At 43.1% G+C, this 17,746-nt stretch overlaps 1 protein-coding gene across 6 annotated transcripts in view; it reads left to right on the top strand.

The window, feature by feature from the left end:
- LOC306839640 (uncharacterized protein) overlaps positions 1 to 10,313 on the top strand; it is a 37,240-nt gene extending 26,927 nt beyond the window's left edge. For 4 of the 6 annotated variants that reach the window (XM_079368438.1, XM_079368441.1, XM_079368439.1 and 1 more), the window contains 11 exons: positions 1,946 to 2,065; positions 3,092 to 3,240; positions 3,868 to 4,010; positions 4,551 to 4,795; positions 5,612 to 5,909; positions 6,239 to 6,419; positions 8,098 to 8,202; positions 8,285 to 8,335; positions 8,424 to 8,478; positions 8,584 to 8,823; positions 9,709 to 10,313. In XM_079368438.1, coding sequence (XP_079224564.1) covers positions 1,946 to 2,065; positions 3,092 to 3,240; positions 3,868 to 4,010; positions 4,551 to 4,795; positions 5,612 to 5,909; positions 6,239 to 6,419; positions 8,098 to 8,202; positions 8,285 to 8,335; positions 8,424 to 8,478; positions 8,584 to 8,823; positions 9,709 to 9,719 — 1,598 coding nt within the window. In that variant the 3' untranslated portion in view covers positions 9,720 to 10,313. The remainder of the gene's footprint in view (positions 1 to 1,945; positions 2,066 to 3,091; positions 3,241 to 3,867; positions 4,011 to 4,550; positions 4,796 to 5,611; positions 5,910 to 6,238; positions 6,420 to 8,097; positions 8,203 to 8,284; positions 8,336 to 8,423; positions 8,479 to 8,583; positions 8,824 to 9,708) is intronic. The other 2 variants (XM_079368440.1, XM_079368443.1) reach the window with 1 other exon arrangement.
- Positions 10,314 to 17,746: the final 7,433 nt, after the last annotated feature.

Genomic DNA, 17,746 nt, shown 5'->3' on the forward strand with positions numbered 1-17,746 from the left:
GTATTTGTTTGTAGGTGTCATCATGTACTATACCTGTGTGTGTGTGTGTCAGCAACACTAGAGAAGCACTGAAACGACGCTGCACCCAGCGACACCCATCACTAAAAAAAAATCATTTTTTCATGTCATGTTTTGTTGTTGACGTTCTCGTTTGAAGAGACCAAAAACACCTGGCGTGTCCATCTGTGCGTTTACCTCCTGTAAAGTAAACTTCTCTGTTTTAAAAGATAGAAAAATATTGAATTCAAAAACCTACATGGGGACATTTTATGTACTGTATAGGCAGCAGTGAAAAAAAAAAAGAGAATATGAAGTTTTTTCAATTTTAGATTAAATTAGCTTAGCTTAGCTTTCCTGCATCTCTCATGACTGTGCCCTAAATATGAAGCTACAGCCAACAGATTGTTAGTCTAGCATAGCAAAGAGACTAAAAACAGATGGAATCGGCAAGCATGGATGAAGCCTTGGACGAAAAAAAATCTGCCCAAAGAAGACGAAGTAACTAATGTAGAGGTCATGATTTTAAAATAGTGAAAATATTGCAGGTGTTGCGTCATAGACGGCCCGATCTGGGATTGAAAACATCAGACGTGAGTATGATTGGAGGTCAGGGAGGCTCAGATCGATCTGGAGCAGTTCAATAATCACACAATAATCAATTACAAACAAGACTCGACTCAGACCACTGATCTTTAAATCCAGGTCTCCACTAAATCAGATTAAGTACTCTTTAAAAAAAATAGTCCTGCATGAAGTTCACGTAAACTCAATTAGTACACCAGTATCATCTATTTCGAGTCAAACGTGGCCCAAATGGCTGCTTTAAATGTTTGGGAAAAGTGAAATATTCAACGCTGAATTACGGATTTCAAGAAGAGAAAAAATATAGATGTTAAAGCAGAGCTCCCTAAATGTGAGTTTCTAGCATTTTCTGCAGGTCTGGAGTTTAAATGATTGAAGGAAAACGCTTCAAACGTTTCATTCAGTTGAAGAAGTTTTGTCTCTTTAATAAAATATTCTGTGTGAAGAGTTTTCGAGATCGAAGCTTTCACCATGAATGATTCATCTGTCACTAAAAAAGACTCCCTCACATGCCTCCAAAAGTTTCTCTTTCAGGCTTGATGTGATTCAGCCTGAATGAAAGAGGGAAACGAGCGGCGGCCGAGAGCCTTTTATTCTCTGACTTCAGGAGAATCCTTCAGGTGTTTGTGAGTCGGTCATCTCGAAACACGTCGTTCATACGTTCTGCTCATGTTGGATGTCATATGAGCTGAACGGTCGTCATGTTACACTTCATAACAACAACAACAACAACAACATCAGCTCTTTGTCGGGGGGGCGTTTGAAGGTCAGAGGTGTGTGTTGCTTTAAGAAGAAACAGCCTGTGCACTGCTTTGAGTTTGAGTGAGGAAAACAAATAAAAAAGCAAAACTTTGTTTTTGTTTTGTGATGAGTCAAATTAACGCGGACTCGCTCCTCTGTGTGTCTTCATCTAATGTTTGAAATCACAGAGGCTTCAAAAACAAACATGTCGCCTCTCGCTTTTTGTGAACTTCTCACACTTTGATCGGCTAAATAAACACGTACACGATGACGGTGGTGTTTATTTACCTTTTCATTTACGATCATGACCCGGGACTGTTTCACCCGACAACATCTCAACTCCTTTGAGAGGGAGAATCTCATTCTGAGGATGTTTCCTGCAGCCCACGAACACAATCTGAAGCGCTCTGCTTTAGGCGGAGGCGTGTGTGTGTGTGTGTGTGTGTGTGTGTGTGTGTGTGTGTGTGTGTGAGAGAGGATGTGCTGACATCCACACGTAGCGATGCCTCTCCATCAGTGTGTGTTCACCTGTGTGCCGGTCGACGGTGAGGGTGTTTTTGTGGTGAGTATCAGCGTGCGCTCAGGCAGGTAACCCGATACTAACGGCGCCCTCTTGTGTCAGCCCGCAGCCTGCGTTTGAGCCCCTGGGAGAGCCGCATCGTGGAGCGGCTCATGACGCCGACGCTGTCCTTCCTGGCCCGCAGTCGCAGCGCCGCCACCCTCCTCAACCACAGCGACTCCCGTGAGTATGACGGAGGAATCAGCCGTCTTTGACCCTTCACGTTCAGACCTACCGTGCACTCCTTTCTGTGTTTGAGACTTTACCTTCCCCCCTCTTACCTAAAACTGTGACCGTGTGTTATTTGAATGCTCAAACTTCTCCTCAGTCATTTTGACTCTAAACCTCTGGAGTTAAGAGTGTTTCATCCCCGACATGTTCTCAAGCTTTCACTGATCAGACATTTTTTCCAGCACTTCTCACCTTCTTTAAGGCTCCTTATCATTTATTTATAATGTTTATAATTTGGAGTTTGTGGTGAGATTGTTCTCTCAGTGTCATACTGTGATTTTATGATTAATTAGCTTCTCAGTTATAACATGAACATACATGAAATGTATGGCCAAATAAACAAACCAACACAGTTTTAGTTTGAGGTGAAAAAAAGAACTTCTACCCGTCATTATAATCATATCTTTATGTGCATGCGCTCTTTGGTTTGATTGAAGGTGACGACTGTCTTCAGTTGGATTATTATTATTTTTTTTTTTACTGTGTGAGGAGAAAAAACATCTCAAATCCCAAGATGATGGCTGATGTGGTCTAAAAATACACTCCGTCACTGAAACACTGATCGTGACCTTTAGAAAAGTACAACAAGAGATATGTTCTCTTACACCACGTGGCGGCAGGGCTGAAGGTTGGAGAGGAAAAACACGTATGAACCATGTTTTAGCCTCTGAAAGAAACGTCGACAAGAGTTTGAGTTCATATTCAGAATGAGGCGTAGTATACCTTTAAGAGCTCACGTGTTTTTGTTTATTGAAACAAAACTAGGAACACAAGAAAGATTGTTTTGATGAATGTTATGTGATGAGAGAACGGATCAGCCAGCAGGATCTGAGTCATCGTCTCGTGTTGCTGTGTTCGCTGTGTGCGCTCGCTCTGTGAGGACTTTATCATCACTCTGCATGTTGTCTGTGTGTGTGTGTGTGTGTGTGTGTCTGTGTGTGTGCGCTGTCGCTCTCTGCACGTTCATGTGTCACTCAGACTCTCATCACTGCTCCCGTTCAGCCTCTGCCAGCCCGCTCAACGCCAGCTCCCACCACCACCCGCACCAGAACGCCGAGCGCTGGAGGGTCTCCTCGGCCAGCACGCCCGACATCACGCAGAGACAGCGCCGGAGAAACTCCACCCCGGTACTCGCACAGAAAGCACTCACCTTTTATTGTTTTGGTTCGAGCCTTTTAACAGTTTTGGCGTCTTTTGAAGCGCTGCTCGCTGCCTGCTCAGCACCAATCGGTGGCGGCTGTGGCTCAGTGGGTAGAATCGTCGTCTCTCAAACCGGAAGCTTCGATCCCCAGCTCCTGGGAGCAACATGTCTGACGTGTCCTTGGGCAAGACACTTAACCCCGAATTGCTCCGTCAGGGTGCATGCGGGTCGACCGCTTGGTGCGCTAATTGCCCACATGGGGATAAATAGAGATTCAAAACAAAACAAAAAAAAATCAGCTGACACACAAAGTTAGAGCCGAGCTGCTGCTGAACATCTGGGGACATTTAGAAGCTTTCAGAGGGAGAAAAAGTTGGTGGAGACCAAAACAAGAGTGAAATTAAACTCAACATAAACAATAATGTCGCTCTTTGCTGAATATAAAGACGACTGTCTTTGAGTTGTTTCGTCTTAAACGGAATACATTGAGTTCTTTCTTTGTGTTGTCGTGGAAACAAGTCAAGTTTCATCTCAGACTTTTCTCATCAACATTCAGAGCCGACCTCGGCCTGTGGTCATAACTGGTGTCGCTTTTTCCCCCCTCCTCCTCCAGGTGGACAAGAAAAAGAAGGAGAAGAGAGACAAGGAGAGGGAGAATGAAAAAGAGAAGAACTCTCTCTCCACAGAGAAAGTCCAGAAGAGGAGACAGACCACATCCCCCACCACCACCACGCAGAGATCCAGACCAGAGACCAGGTACCGTTCTCCAAACACGCACAGATATTTCCCATGATCTTTGTTTCATCTGGGAAAACTGTGGAAGGTAATAAATACTGAAGCAGGAGAGAGAGAGAGAGAGAGAGAGAGAGAGAGAGAGAGAGAGTAGGTTTATGTCTGACAGATGGTCCAAGGTGCTTTAATCTAACGACTAAAAGAGACTCTGCTGGACTCCATTCAGGCAGTCACCAGCCGAGGTTGAGTCTGCCAGCAGCCCGCCTGTGTGAGAGAGGAGATCACAGGCTGAACGGGGTTTTTCCCCACTGATGCACAGAGGGGGAAAAAAAGATGGCTCGTTGCCTCCTCTCCTCACGTTACACCCCCCTACAGCCAAAGAATCATGGCGACCGAATGTGAGGTTTCAGACTCACACGTCCTGTTTGACCTAGTTTTGTCTTCATGTGCCACACTGGGAACCTCATCATCTCTTCCTGCGATGAATCCTCCTCTTTTATGCCGCCCTCTCCTCTTCTTTTTTTTTCTCTGTCTCATATTTCATGTCGTCTCTCTTCCCTTCAGCACACCGAGGTCCAGAAACAGACCCCCGTCACCTGCCGCCCCCAAAAGTCGGCCCCTGTCCCCCCTGGTGCCCGCAGCCGCCACAAAGACGCCAACGGGCAAGAAGGCGCCGTCTCCTTCTGGCACCAAGACCCGACCCAAACGAGCCCAGACGCCCGCCAGGGTGCAGACCCAGACGGTCTCCGCGGTCGCCGTGGAAACGGGCCAAGAGGCCCCGCAGCCCACCGCATCAGATGAGAAAAAAGGTGAGCGCTTTTGCCAAGTCGACAACGTCCGAGCTTCAAGGTGACCTCGAGGTTTTCAGCTGACATTAATGTTGCAGTGTGAAATTCATGTGCGAGCACATGACACTCCCACAGAGTCAAAAACCGACCTCACTTTGGTCCATCTGCATCAAACTGCAGAGATGTTACACATGGTAAGGCTTCAGTTTACGTCTGTTCATGCATTTTCTTATGCAAGTCAAGGTCATGGTCATCTTTATTGTCAGTTTTTCATCATGTGCTGGACATACAGAAAATAAATAAAGCGTTTCTCTGGGAGCAGCGGTGTAACACAGCAAGAGGAGATATTTTATTTTACAAAAAAACCCACTACTATGGGTAAAGGTAGCCTAGTTGTTGGTGCATGCACCCTGTCTTTAGAGGCCTTAGTCCTCCAAGCAGTCGACCTGGGTTATAGTTTCCTGCAGGTCATTTCCCCCTCTCTCTCTCTCTCTCTCTCTCTCTCTTTCTTTTCCTCTATCACTGTCAATCAAGATACAGAAATCCCCCTAAAAAATTTTTAAAAAAAGAAACCCACAAGTTTAGAGGATGAAATCAGCGCTGACCACTTTATCCACAGGAGTCGGCAAAGTCACCCCAAACTAAAAGCTCCTCATGTCCGTTTTGAATAAATCATCTAATTTGACACAGCTTTGAAATGTTTGACGAACATCATCACCTGATATTCTCAAGATACGTTTCCTCATCTTGGGTCTTCCAGAGTTTCCGATCAGGACATTCTTCATAAATCCTCCTCTTCCATTGTTTGATCCCTCTGATCGTCCTTCTCTCTGACAGGCTCCGGTAACGTTCCTGCCATCGTGGTCTCCTCTGCCCCTCTCTCACCTCCCTCCTCCGGCACGCCTGTCGTATCAGCCGCCTCTCCAGCTGTGCCAGATGTAGAGCCCGCGGCCTCTGCTGCTCCTGCTGCTCCTGCTGCTGCTGCAGCCACCTCTCCTGCACCGGCCAACAAACCCTCTGCGGGCACCAACGACCCCGAGGAGGCCGCTCGCGTCCTGGCAGAGAAACGCAGACAAGCCAGGGAGCAGAGAGAGAGGGAGGAGCAGGAGCGTGTGGAGCAGGAGCAAAGGAACAGGTCAGAAAACGATTATTAGCGCGATATCATTCCTCAGTGTTTTCCAGCTCTGTGCAAATGTTCTGCACAGCTCCCTTTTTTTAAAGGTTTTGCTTTTTTGAATGGAGATTTTGTTGATCTGAGACCTACTTTTTCATATCATAGCATAAGCTGAGTGGCAAGTCTGCTTCTCCTTGTAAGTCCAGGTGTTTGACATTTAGGTCGTGGACGTAGTGAAAAATGAGAGCTGTGAAAAACTGGAGGTTGATTTGAAACTTCTCATCTGCCTGCATGCGTTTGATGCGAAGGGTTGGGAAACACCGCATGTGACACGGATGTCTCCTTTCCAGGGTCCTTCGCGAGGAGGCGATGGCCCGCGAGGTGGAGGAGAGGAAGCGGCGAGAGGAGGAGGCCCGCTTCATGGCGGAGCAGCAGCGTCTGAGGGACGACGCCCAGCGAGCTGAAGAGGAGAAGGAGGCGCAGGAGAGAGCCAGAGCTGAGCAGGAGGAGAACGAGCGGCTGCAGAGACAGGTTAGTGAGCAGGGAGGCGTCTGATTGGTTCATCCAATTGGTACCTCGTGATAAACCATTGGTCAAAGTTTGTACAGGCTTACAGCTGCTACAGATGACGGATTTTCAGAGCAAAGTGTATCTGGAGAAAATGACCAACCCTGCCTTTTATTAAACATATTAAATATATCTTATTTTAATTTATACCAGTTTATTTTGACTCCATGATTTCAGCAAAATAACACAAAAAATAATTTTTTCTCCTTTAATCACTCGACTCAACATGTATTTAATCCTGCCGTGGTTTCTATCAGTCCCAACACTTCCTCTATGAGACACATGATCAGTCCCTGTTAACTGTAAATACTGTTTAACCCTTTACATTTCCATTAACCACCATGAACCCCCCTGTGATCCCCACATGCCGTAAGCCCATTTACCATCTGGGCAGATTAATGCTCATGAGGATGCCTGAGCTGTGGGAGCGGGTGAGGGCGACACTGTCCATGAGGCCAAACATCAGGCGGCGGTCGGGCACCCTCACCCGCTGGCTGTCTGTGCGTCTGGCCAGATTAAAGGGAGGAGAGTTAGTGTGTCAGGCTCGTCACGGGGCCCTCGTCTCCTGGGCTGCTCGGCCCGATGCCAGCTGGTGACCTCCATAATGGTGCTGAGCGCAGGCAGGCTGAGGGAGCCATTGTGATCCGTGCAGATAGTGACAGGCCTGTGTTGCTTCTGTCTCGCACGCTTGTCTCTGCAGTGGGCTGATAGTCGGAGAAGCAGCGTCAGTGTACGTCTTGCCTGAAGCTATCAGCTCTCCTTTTCCCCTCAATTAGACCTTTGTTCAGGCCTTGAAGCAGACATTATGCAAGTGTTGAGCTCTCTGCAGGGCCTCATGTTTCAGAGTTTTGCCAGTAGACTCAACTCATGTTAAAGGTTAAATTATTGATTTAAAAATAAAACAGTTGCTCTGGATGTAAGTGGTTGATGCCCAGATCGTAATTTAAGTTTTGATTGCTCACATCTGTGTGAGTATGAAAACCCAGTGAACCATATGATAGAGTTACTCAAATGATATCAAGTCAGGCCTTAAAGGCTGCAGAGTAAACTGAGCATCTGCTGCCCCCTGGTGGTCAGGACTGTCTGTCCAACACAGCGCATCAATACGCAGTATGAAGAATAATTCAGACAGTCAAATAAATTAGCAAAATTTCACATCTTTTAATAAGAAGCAAAAAATGGAAAAAAAACCCAACAAAGGTTAAATCAGAACTGCTTGAACTATATAAAATGATTCAATATAAAATCATGTTCAGCATTTCAGTCAATTAGTGGTTATTTTTTGTATTTTTTTAACTTATTTTTTTAATTACTTTGCTAATTAACACAATTATTTTGTGTGGATACATGAATTTTCAGACGACATTTTCTTTTCTTTTTTTTTTACCTTCAGCAAAAAGCCTCACCGCCTGTAAGGCTTTTTGTCTGGTGCTCAAACTCAAAACTCAAGTTTTTATTTTAATTTTACGTAGCCTACGAGACAAAACCCACACAAGCTGCTGCTCATGAATCCTGATCTGTGTATCTACACGTTACAAAATCCAACAGTTCAGACCGTTTCATGTGTAGCTTTCTAATCTTGACCTTATACTGTTTATTGAGAATATGTCTTCATATGGAGGGGTCTATTTTGTGTTTACAGAGAGAGGAGGCTGAAGCCAAAGCCCGCGAGGAGGCGGAGCGTCAGCGCCTGGAGAGAGAGAAACACTTCCAGAAAGAGGAGCAGGAGCGACTGGAGAGGAAGAAGGTGAGAAACACCTGAGTCCAGCTTTCTATAAACTCCAGCAGCTTCTCCTTATCTCAACGACTTCTCTGTCTGTTCTGCACAGCGCCTCGACGAGATCATGAAGAGGACTCGTAAAAGCGACGCAGGAGAAAAGGTCAGCTCGATTCCTCCTGATCAGGTTTGAAGAAACTAAAAGCATCTCTTTCTGAATTCTAACAACTTTTGGTTCTTTGTGATCGCAGAAGGAAGTGAAAGCTTCTCTCCAGGTTAACGGCAAAGACACGGAGCTCAATAAAGGTAACGCCACCTTTCTTACAGTAAGAATTAAAAAGCTGCTGTTCCGTATTTACCATACTCTAAATACATATGTGCACATTTATTTCACTTCTTTTCTTTCTGCAGCTGTAACCCTGCAGAGTCCAGGCACGCAAAATGTCTCCGCTCCGGTGGTGAACGGCGTGCAGCCCGCCGCTCACCAGAACGGCGTCTCAGCGAATGGGGAAGCAGCGGACTTCGAGGAGATCATGCAGCTGAACAAAGGAGGGAGCACGACTCCGAGTCAGAGCGAGCCGATCCTGGCCTTCGAGGGCGGAGAGCCTTTCCGGATGAAAACAGGAGCCATGAAGCCTCAGCATGTCGCAGGTACGCTCAAGACACACGAGTCTGTTGGACTTACCTCCTGCTCGACCAGGTTTCAAACTTCACTGTTTTGAGGACTCGAGTGAGAAGGAATGATCATGAATTCATTCTTTTTAAATCGTTAAATAATGAAAAAAAGTTTCCACTAACAATAATTCCTCACTTCAAGTTACTCTTTTTTTTCCTAAACGGAATCATCATCAGGAACGCCTGTAGCCTAGTTGTTTGTTTGCACGCCCCGTATAGAGAGACTGTGGTCCCTTGAAAGCGGGTGTCCCAGGTTCGAATCTTACCATTGGCCCACACTCTCTCCTCCTGATTCCTGACTCTATCCACTTTTCCGTCTTTAAATAAAAACATAAAAACATCTTTAAAAAAACGCTAACTGCTCTTCACATTATTATTAAATGAAATGAAATGATTAAATGAGTTTTACTCGCCCAGAGAGGTCAAACCTGATCAAGAGTGAAAATGAAAAGGTCAGAAATGAGCTTGAAGTTGGGCGCTGGAGCGTCGTCCTTCGAGAGCAGTCGGCACGTGTTTGAATCCAACCTGTGGCTCCTTTCCTGCACGTCTTTCCCCACTCTCTCTCTCTCTCTCTCTCCACAGTTTATGACTCTATACACTGTGTTATCAAAATTACATCACATAAAAGCCCCTCCCCCTTCGAAAAAAAAAAAAAAAAGTCATGCCAATACAACAGATGGAAAATAGCGAGTTAGTTCTCTTCTCTTCTGAGAATAATGTTTGTTTTTGTAAAACGTCCCTGATTCACATAAACTAAAACTAAACCAGTACTTGAATGTGAATTGAACACATGTTACTGTCTCTGTCAGAGACGACCTTTAACCTCTGTTTCTCCTCTCGATCTCCACGTTTCCCCCGCAGAGGTCCTGTGAGTCCCCAACACATCCACGGAGAAGCGCCTTATGTCTCTGCTTGAGCTACGAGATTCATTGCCACACCACAACGGCTTATTAAAAAAAAACAAAAAAAACAACGTGTGCCAAAACAAACAAAACCAACTACGCTGAATCCACATCCACAGTTAATCTGCCGCCGAGGACGGACGAGAAGACGCAGCGGAAAAAAACCAACAACAACAAACAAACTCATCGGAAACATACAAAAACACAACAAGTATTCTCCACCGCGTGTTCTGGTGCAGCATTATTGTCACATACAGATTTCATGGTGCACCTTAAAGATGACTGACTGAGTAACAGATTTTAAAGAATACAGTATAAGATCCTGGAAATTCATCATATTTGACCATGGTTGTTATTATTACCGTCGTTAAGAAATTGTTGTTATCTTAAGTTGACCTGTGTGTGCGTGCGTGTTTGTTGTTTTTGTCTTGAATTATTGAGTTATTTAACATGGGGAGCATTGTAAGGACGGGCCACAGACAGTGTATGTAAATGTATAAAGAGCCTGGCTGCCTCGGCCTCCTGTTACAGGGGATCTGTGAAATAAAGCTTTATGAAAAAGGGGCTGGAGTCTGTCTATCGTCAATCATGATGAGACTTTAAAAAAAAACATCAAATATCCTCCACAGTACAGGTTTATCTTTTTTTTTGTCTGTATGCACCTTAACCAGGAAAGCCTCATAGAGATTCGTCCGTGTTTGTGTGTTTTTTTATGTGGCATGTCGGTCATTTCTTCATTTGTGCTGCTGCCTGTCGGGACAGTTTTCTTAATGAGGGTGTTAAAGAGACCAGAACCCAAATCCTCCTGCAGGAGTAGTGTACCTGAAACTCCTTTTACCCCATTTCAAGACGGATGGAGGAGTTGGCAGCGACCAAAAAGGGTTGGAAATCGGTTCACTCTCTCAGGTGAGTATTATCTCTTCTCCAAACCACAATAAGGCTAAAGTTAGTTCAGTAAATACTTAAAAAGCCTTTTAATTAATATTTTTAACACACACACACACACACACACACACACACACACACACTTCAACCAAACACAGCACCTTCCACTTGACACCCCCCCCCCCCCCCCCCCCCCCCCCCCCATATAAACCCAAGGCTGGGTTCAGATCTGTTTGACACTTCCTGTTTGAGAAACAGGCGTGCAGTGCTAAAGTCAGAGGCGATGCTTGTCAACTTGCAAGGCAGGAAACTGCTTGCACTCAGTCTCATTGCCCTGCTCAGCGTTGCATGAATTATTGCTGTGAAAACCAAAGTTTACCAACCTGACGAAGAATTATCCGTCTAAAGAAGAGAAAAAAAAAAAGAGTAAGAGGAGAAAAAGTCTGGAGTCTGGATGACATATTACAATAGTGATGAACGCTGCTTGGAGGGCCCCCCAGTCATTTTAGCCCGGGGCCCAGACAGACCCACCACTGGCTAAGACTGAGGAGCAACAGGTGACTAATGATGGCTGATCAAGGCTTTGTTGAAGCTGAGTCAACAGATGGTTTAGGCTTCAATGACACAGTGCTCGAGCAGGACATCTAGTGGTCAATAAAACAAAGTGCAATCGAGACCTATTATTTGTTGGTTCATGGATTGTTTGGGATTTGGTTCACCGTGCACATTCCTGTTTGACTACACATGTTTTTACGGTTTCAAGATAACACAATAAAAAATCAAATAAAAATGAACTCAGGTTAAAGACAGTGTTTCTTATTTGGCGTGCTATGAATCTTATTCTATCCTCAAACAAATCTAAATAGCTTAAAATAAGTTGAACAGTGAGTGTTCAACAGGCTACTTTTTAAAGTCACTGATTCTCACGATGCACCACAAATCCCAATAACATTCCCCCACTGATGTTTCACCTATAAACTTTGACTACTAACTTCCTCCTTCAGGATTTCACACCAGTTTGCATGTTACAGTTAGAGCGCTTTAAGTCAACGTTTTCATTTCCTCTGAGTATCATGGTTTCTGACTTTCCTCCACTGAAGTAAACTGAAGTTTGCCCTTAATTACCTCCTAATATCTGCTTGTTGACAGTAAGTTAGGAAGCTGTTGAACATGCATTATGATCTTAATATGCTTTTTTTTGGTGATCCTACCTTCAGGGTCAAACTAAGTCTGACTAAATTGCTGAGTCAGGATTTCATGTTTGAACCACTTGATTTTCACAGTCTCTTGTTTTCTTTGTGACACAGACAAGAGAACTGAGCCGAGACTGCTCCGACCTAAAGTCCAGTGACAGGATCAAAGATTTCAGCTCTCTAGCGTTCAGATATGAGAAGCCTTGTGGTCACTTTGTTTTCCCTTCAGCTCCAGGTTACGTTGTCCTCAGACAGACTTTCTCTGCAGCAGCTGTTGGTCAGTTTGCATCTGTCACTTGGTTGCTACGTATCAAATGTCTCACAGAACACACTGGACCTTGTTTCACTGTAAACAGGCCGCCATTTGTCGCAGCGGTGAGATTCTGGACAGAAACCAGGGGATGAGGACATATTGTCTTTATCTGTTTCTCTTTGGAGCATGACTTTGCAGTTAGAAAGGTTTCCCACGACACTGCAGCAAACAAGAGGCCCTGTTTACGTCTCTGTCTCTGTCCAGTTCAGCGTTCTGTAAGTTTTAGAGAGCAGCTTGTTAAGTCAAGTGTTGTTAAAGAAAAATTTAATTATATTTTTTCGCCATTTTTGCCTTTATTGGACAGGACAGCGGAAGAGAGACAGGAAATGTTGGGTTGAGAGAGAGGGGGGTGACATGCAGCAAAGGGGCAGAGGTCGGATTCAAACCCACAGCTGCTGAGACAGAGACCATCGTTTCTGTGCACGTGGCGTGCGACATGTCCACTGAGCTATCTCTGTTTAAATTATTAAATTGTTATTCAACTTTGTTACATAATTAAAGCTCGGTCAAAGCTAAATGCAGATATTGTGTTCTCATCATCATCAGAAAGCAAATCATTTTGGTAAACAAGAATATGATAAATACAAGGATAGATACAGTATAGAAAAAGGAAATCCTCCTCTTCCACAGGTCATCATCTAAAAGGAGCGAGGAGAGGGCGCAAAACAAATGTATAGAAGAAGAAGAAAAACAAAGGAAGGGCTGCATCAACACATCATGGAGTCCGGGTCTTCTGAATCAATGAAAAACCTGACAGTTGGCTTTGACTCATTTTGTGTATTTATGAATGAATGATGCACGTGTGTGTCATCCAGACTGACGTTTTAACCCCGGGGTATTTCATTCCTGGACAGCTCTGCCTATTTTATGACTCTGTGATACAATGTGGGGTCCTCTACCTTTTAGCCTTAGCTTCACATCCGGCTGCTATCTCTGAGCCAACATTGACCCTGTTGCTTTATTGCCTGATCAGCATGGCAGCACTGATAAGAGGAGGAATAAAAAGGCTCCAGTGTCTCTGAATGGGAGAGTGATGCTGTTTACATTAAAGGTCAGCCAACAGGACACGATGATGCAGCTTGTTAGACATTGATCTCAGGTACCTGCCAGTTTTCCAAGAAGAATAAAATGAGATTTTAATGGTGAATACATTTCTTGGTGTGGATCCTGGAAAGCCTCCAGAGAGAGAGAGAGAACTATTTATAATTGAGATGCGATTTCACCAAGTGGCTGTCAGACAGGTTGTTGGTTGCGATGTCTTCACACCCTCCTCTGTGGTTTTTTTTTCTTCTTCACTCATTTCAATAAATGTGGAGGCTGAGCCGTCTGACTCTCTCTGCTCTGTTTCACTCTCAGCCTGAAAGGTGAGTTTTCTTTTCAGTCGTACACCTTTTAGATGTTCTCATGCTGGCATGGCTTTAACAGTATTTAAAGGGTTTTTCTTTGCCTGTAAGTTTTCTTCATGTGATGCAATATGACGATTTTTGCATCACATGAAGAAAACTTTCAAGCAAAGAAAAACATATTTTTCTCGTCTCAGGGCAAAATGAGGGCTGGATTCACGACCATTCAACACTACTACCATGTTTCTAATGATACACAGCTTCATGTAAATTGGTGAAGTATCCCTTTAAGAGAAATGCTGAGCTGTTAAACCTTTGACAGGGGAGATTTCTTGATAAGAGTTTTGATGTCTTCTGTATTTGTTCCTACTTAAATTCTTTATATGAGAATACTTTGAGAACAACATTTACAGTGAGCTGTTTGACGGCTTTAATCAAGTTCTGTTATTTGTCTTGATGCTTTAAGCTTCACATTGCTGTATGTTTTGTTGGTTTGCTTCGTTTTTGTGATGTTTAAAGTCCCCGTCTCTATAAAGAACACTGATATAAATAACCGACTTCTTGGCAGATGAGATATTGTATCACAATGGTTAAACCCTTTTGGTTAAATATAGGATAGAAAATGTGATAAATGATGCCAGAGAGGCGGAGCAGACAGAAAACAAAGACGATAACTTAAATAAGCAGAATTTAAAAAAGAGATAAAAGGTGAAATGAAAGACAGTATTGTTTGGAGATTTCATATTTTTTTTATTTTGTTTTCATTCGTTCATATAGAAAAATATTTATTTTTTTATTATTTTTACATAAGCAGCTTGATAAAGACAAATAAACACATCCAGGCAGTGTGCAATGACATCGATCCATTTATACAATGAAAAAATAAAAAGATGGTTGCAGCAGGTTTTCTATTGGTTGTCCCAATTAGAAGTGACACAGGGCATGAATTAATAAAACCTAACCCAAGAAAGGAAAAGCAAAGAAACACAGTTGACAACAGGAAGTACTTAAACTACATTAGAAACTACTTTAGAGCAGTGGTTCTCAACTGGTGGGTTGGGACCCAAAAGTGGGCCGCGGAGCTGTTTCAGTGGGTCGTGAATGTGTGACTGGTAAAAAAAAAGGGGGGGGTGGGGGGACCAAAAGTCCATGAAGCCCTTTTAGAAAATGTTTGTTTTGTTCTGTCACATGTTTTGTTTTATACAAAGATATAACGGGTCAATATTCTCAGAGTGAAACTCAAACAAGCAATCCTGTTTTCTGTGACAACATTAAAAATAAGTAACCAAGTAGCCTATCTCCAAATAACATCAACGTTGTGCCTTTTGTCAAGTTGTCCTTCTGATATGGCCCCAGTAATATACAGGTACCTCTGCTTGTTCCTTGTTTGCTCTGTATTTTGAATGATGACACAAAAGCTCCACACGTTTCGAGTTGCAGTGACTCAACTCTTCTTCAATCTCTCTAATCTTCACTTCACTTTAATCTCATGACCTCACCGAATCAAAGCCGTCCTCCGCCCCTTGGCATTCAGACCTCCAGTCCTCGGGGCGACCATTAACAGCTTGTAACAGTGAGTGACAGACTCACATTGTGGCCCGAGCAAAGATTTGTCGAGATGCTAAATTTAACTCTGGCACGTCTGAGTGTCTAACACCTGTGCAGCGAAGGAAAAGGAGAGTTCATGCAGTCTGTTTGCATATCTCTGTCGAAGGTCAACGAGGGGTGACATGATCACTGCATGCCTTAAAGCTGTCAAAATTCAAACCAGGTCTTTATGCAGGCTGTGGACAGGATGTTATGTTGTTATCGTGCAGAAGGGAGAGCAGGGGGGAGCTTGAAGGGTCCCTGCCTTTACAGTTTCTGCATGGATGGTTGTTTAACATGACCCTCTCTAGAAACACATGCATCATCAAACATTCAAGAAATCTCTCCCAGTCTCGAAGGTTGAAATAGTTCAAGTTCTGTTTTCTAGTGTAAATGCTCGAGAGTGGAATCAGAGGTGAGTGAGGTCAACGTGTAATTAATTAAGATTAGATATCAAAATACTCCAGAGAGACGAGTAGGGAAAAAAACAAAATGTAAACACACATTTAAATAGTCAGGTACTTGCTGTACGTGAGGGAAAACTGAGCCTTGAATCCAGCCGTGTTTTTCTGACTGTTTGTCTCGTTGCCATGTGGGATTTAAAGGGTCTCTAAGGTGACAGGTGCAGCAGCCTTAACTTCAGTTTATATTCCTGTTTGAAACTAGGCCTTCATTTGATCTTCTTTTCTGACCGTCTCCCAGGATGGGGACTCGCTCCTTAAAGCCACATGTTATTTCTTTAAAATGTTGATTATAACAACATAGTTTGATCATTGCATTTCAACAACAATTAAAATAATTAAATGTTCCTTTGAATAAATATGAGTCTGTTGGACTCCATCCATTGTATTCTGTGTGAATCAGATAACCAATCCAGGGTTAGCTTGTGTGTCACTGGCCAATCACAGCAACTCTGCGAGGAGAATGTTTGGGTTGCAGGTTGCTATGACAACGGCTGGCTGCATTCCATTGGATTCTTTTTGTCTCCTCTTGCTCCTTTAGGGTACGTGTCTAACAACCTCATTTACAGAGCGTTACACCGGCACTCATTGTTGCAACAAGTTTATGAAACTTAACTTCTGCTACCCTCGCTCCTGACCGTTAGGGTGGATTGAATACTTCAATTTAAAATTTTATTTATTCAGGAAATATCACCAAGAAAACATGAAAACAATGAAGTCCCGCCCCCTTTAAAAAAAAAAAGTGATTGGTTTGTGAGGGGGAGTAACATTGACAAGTCTGAAGGTGTTGACTTGTTTTCAACTGAGATCATCAGCGACAAAAAAAACAGCCAACACAGTGGGCGTTTTTGCGTCCAGTTTGCTGAGCGTTGAAAATCCTGAACTGCATTGTTTTTGTATTGAAACTTGGAATCAGCCAGCAAATAAAAACATCCTTAGTGAAAAACAGGTCCTTCGTCATAAAAAGACATCCAAGCACCTTTTGACTTTGACAAATCTCCTCAAGGGGAAAACTGCCTTTTAACTGCTGCAGTAGACAACAAGAAGGTGTGATAAGACAAATGTTAACTTTAGTAACTGAGTGTGTTTGTGTTTGGCTGATTCCCAGCAGAGCCCTGAGTGGAGTTAATGTGGAATCTGTGTCTGTGATAGGAGGTGTTATGAGGCTTTAAGTCTGATAAAAATAGTGCACAGGACTGTGGACGGCGTAAGACCCACTGACACCAGTGTCAAGCTGAAAGACAGCTGTGTGTTTCGGGGGATGCAGGAACATCTTATTCCACAGAATGAACACAAAGAGAAGGAGAAATCAGTTTTAAATGTTGAGAGATTTTTTGTTTAATAACCTAACAATGTGCTCTGCAGTGTTGGAGGATCCTGGCATGCTGTATGAAAGCTGCAATTATTTTCATTTATACATTCCTATTTAATCAATATTTTCTCACAGGTGTTACTGAGAAAACGTTTGTAAATAGCACTATTAAAAAACATGTTTTATGCAAGATTTTTTAAAAGCAAAGTACAAATTCTGTTTAAATCACGACAATAGATGTAAATCATTCAGTGCAGCAAGAATTTGTTAATACTCTGAGACAGTTATACACAATACCAGCACACATGTCAAGACTTTAAAATGAGTCTTATGATCATATCTGGGAATACAGATTTTCCATAGAAACATGACAGCAAGCGACTCAGTACATCTTTTAGAAAATAAGGAATCTACTTTACGATTAATTCTAACTTTGAAGCTTTCCTGTGTAATAATAAGGGCTGGAAATTCAGGTTATTTTAAAATTTAATCATATAATCAAATGTTTAAAAACTTGTTAATTCCTCTCACAAATTCCAAAATGTGTTTTTCTTGAAGAGGCAAGTCCAGCAGAGTATAAACTTGCTCTGTTATAAACAGTGACATGTTAGACTACTTACATATTTACTTTAGCACCGTTAGTGAAGCAAGTTAAGGGTATCCCATTGGACTGTGGGAAATTGTGAAGAGCATCTTTAAGAGTATATTGACCTCTTTAAGCCACACTCAGAGGTGTAGTGGAGGGTATACCCCCTTCTTAATCTCCTCTTATTCCTGAATTTCCTCTTGGGGATCAATAAAGTAATATCTTATTCACACCATTTATTTATTGACAATATTTTGTATGCATTTTTTTTTCATAGGATGGTGAAAGAATAACCCTCTGTACTAACTAAATATGCA

Source organism: Symphodus melops (assembly GCF_947650265.1).
Source record: "Symphodus melops genome assembly, chromosome: 18".
NCBI lineage: Eukaryota > Metazoa > Chordata > Actinopteri > Labriformes > Labridae > Symphodus > Symphodus melops.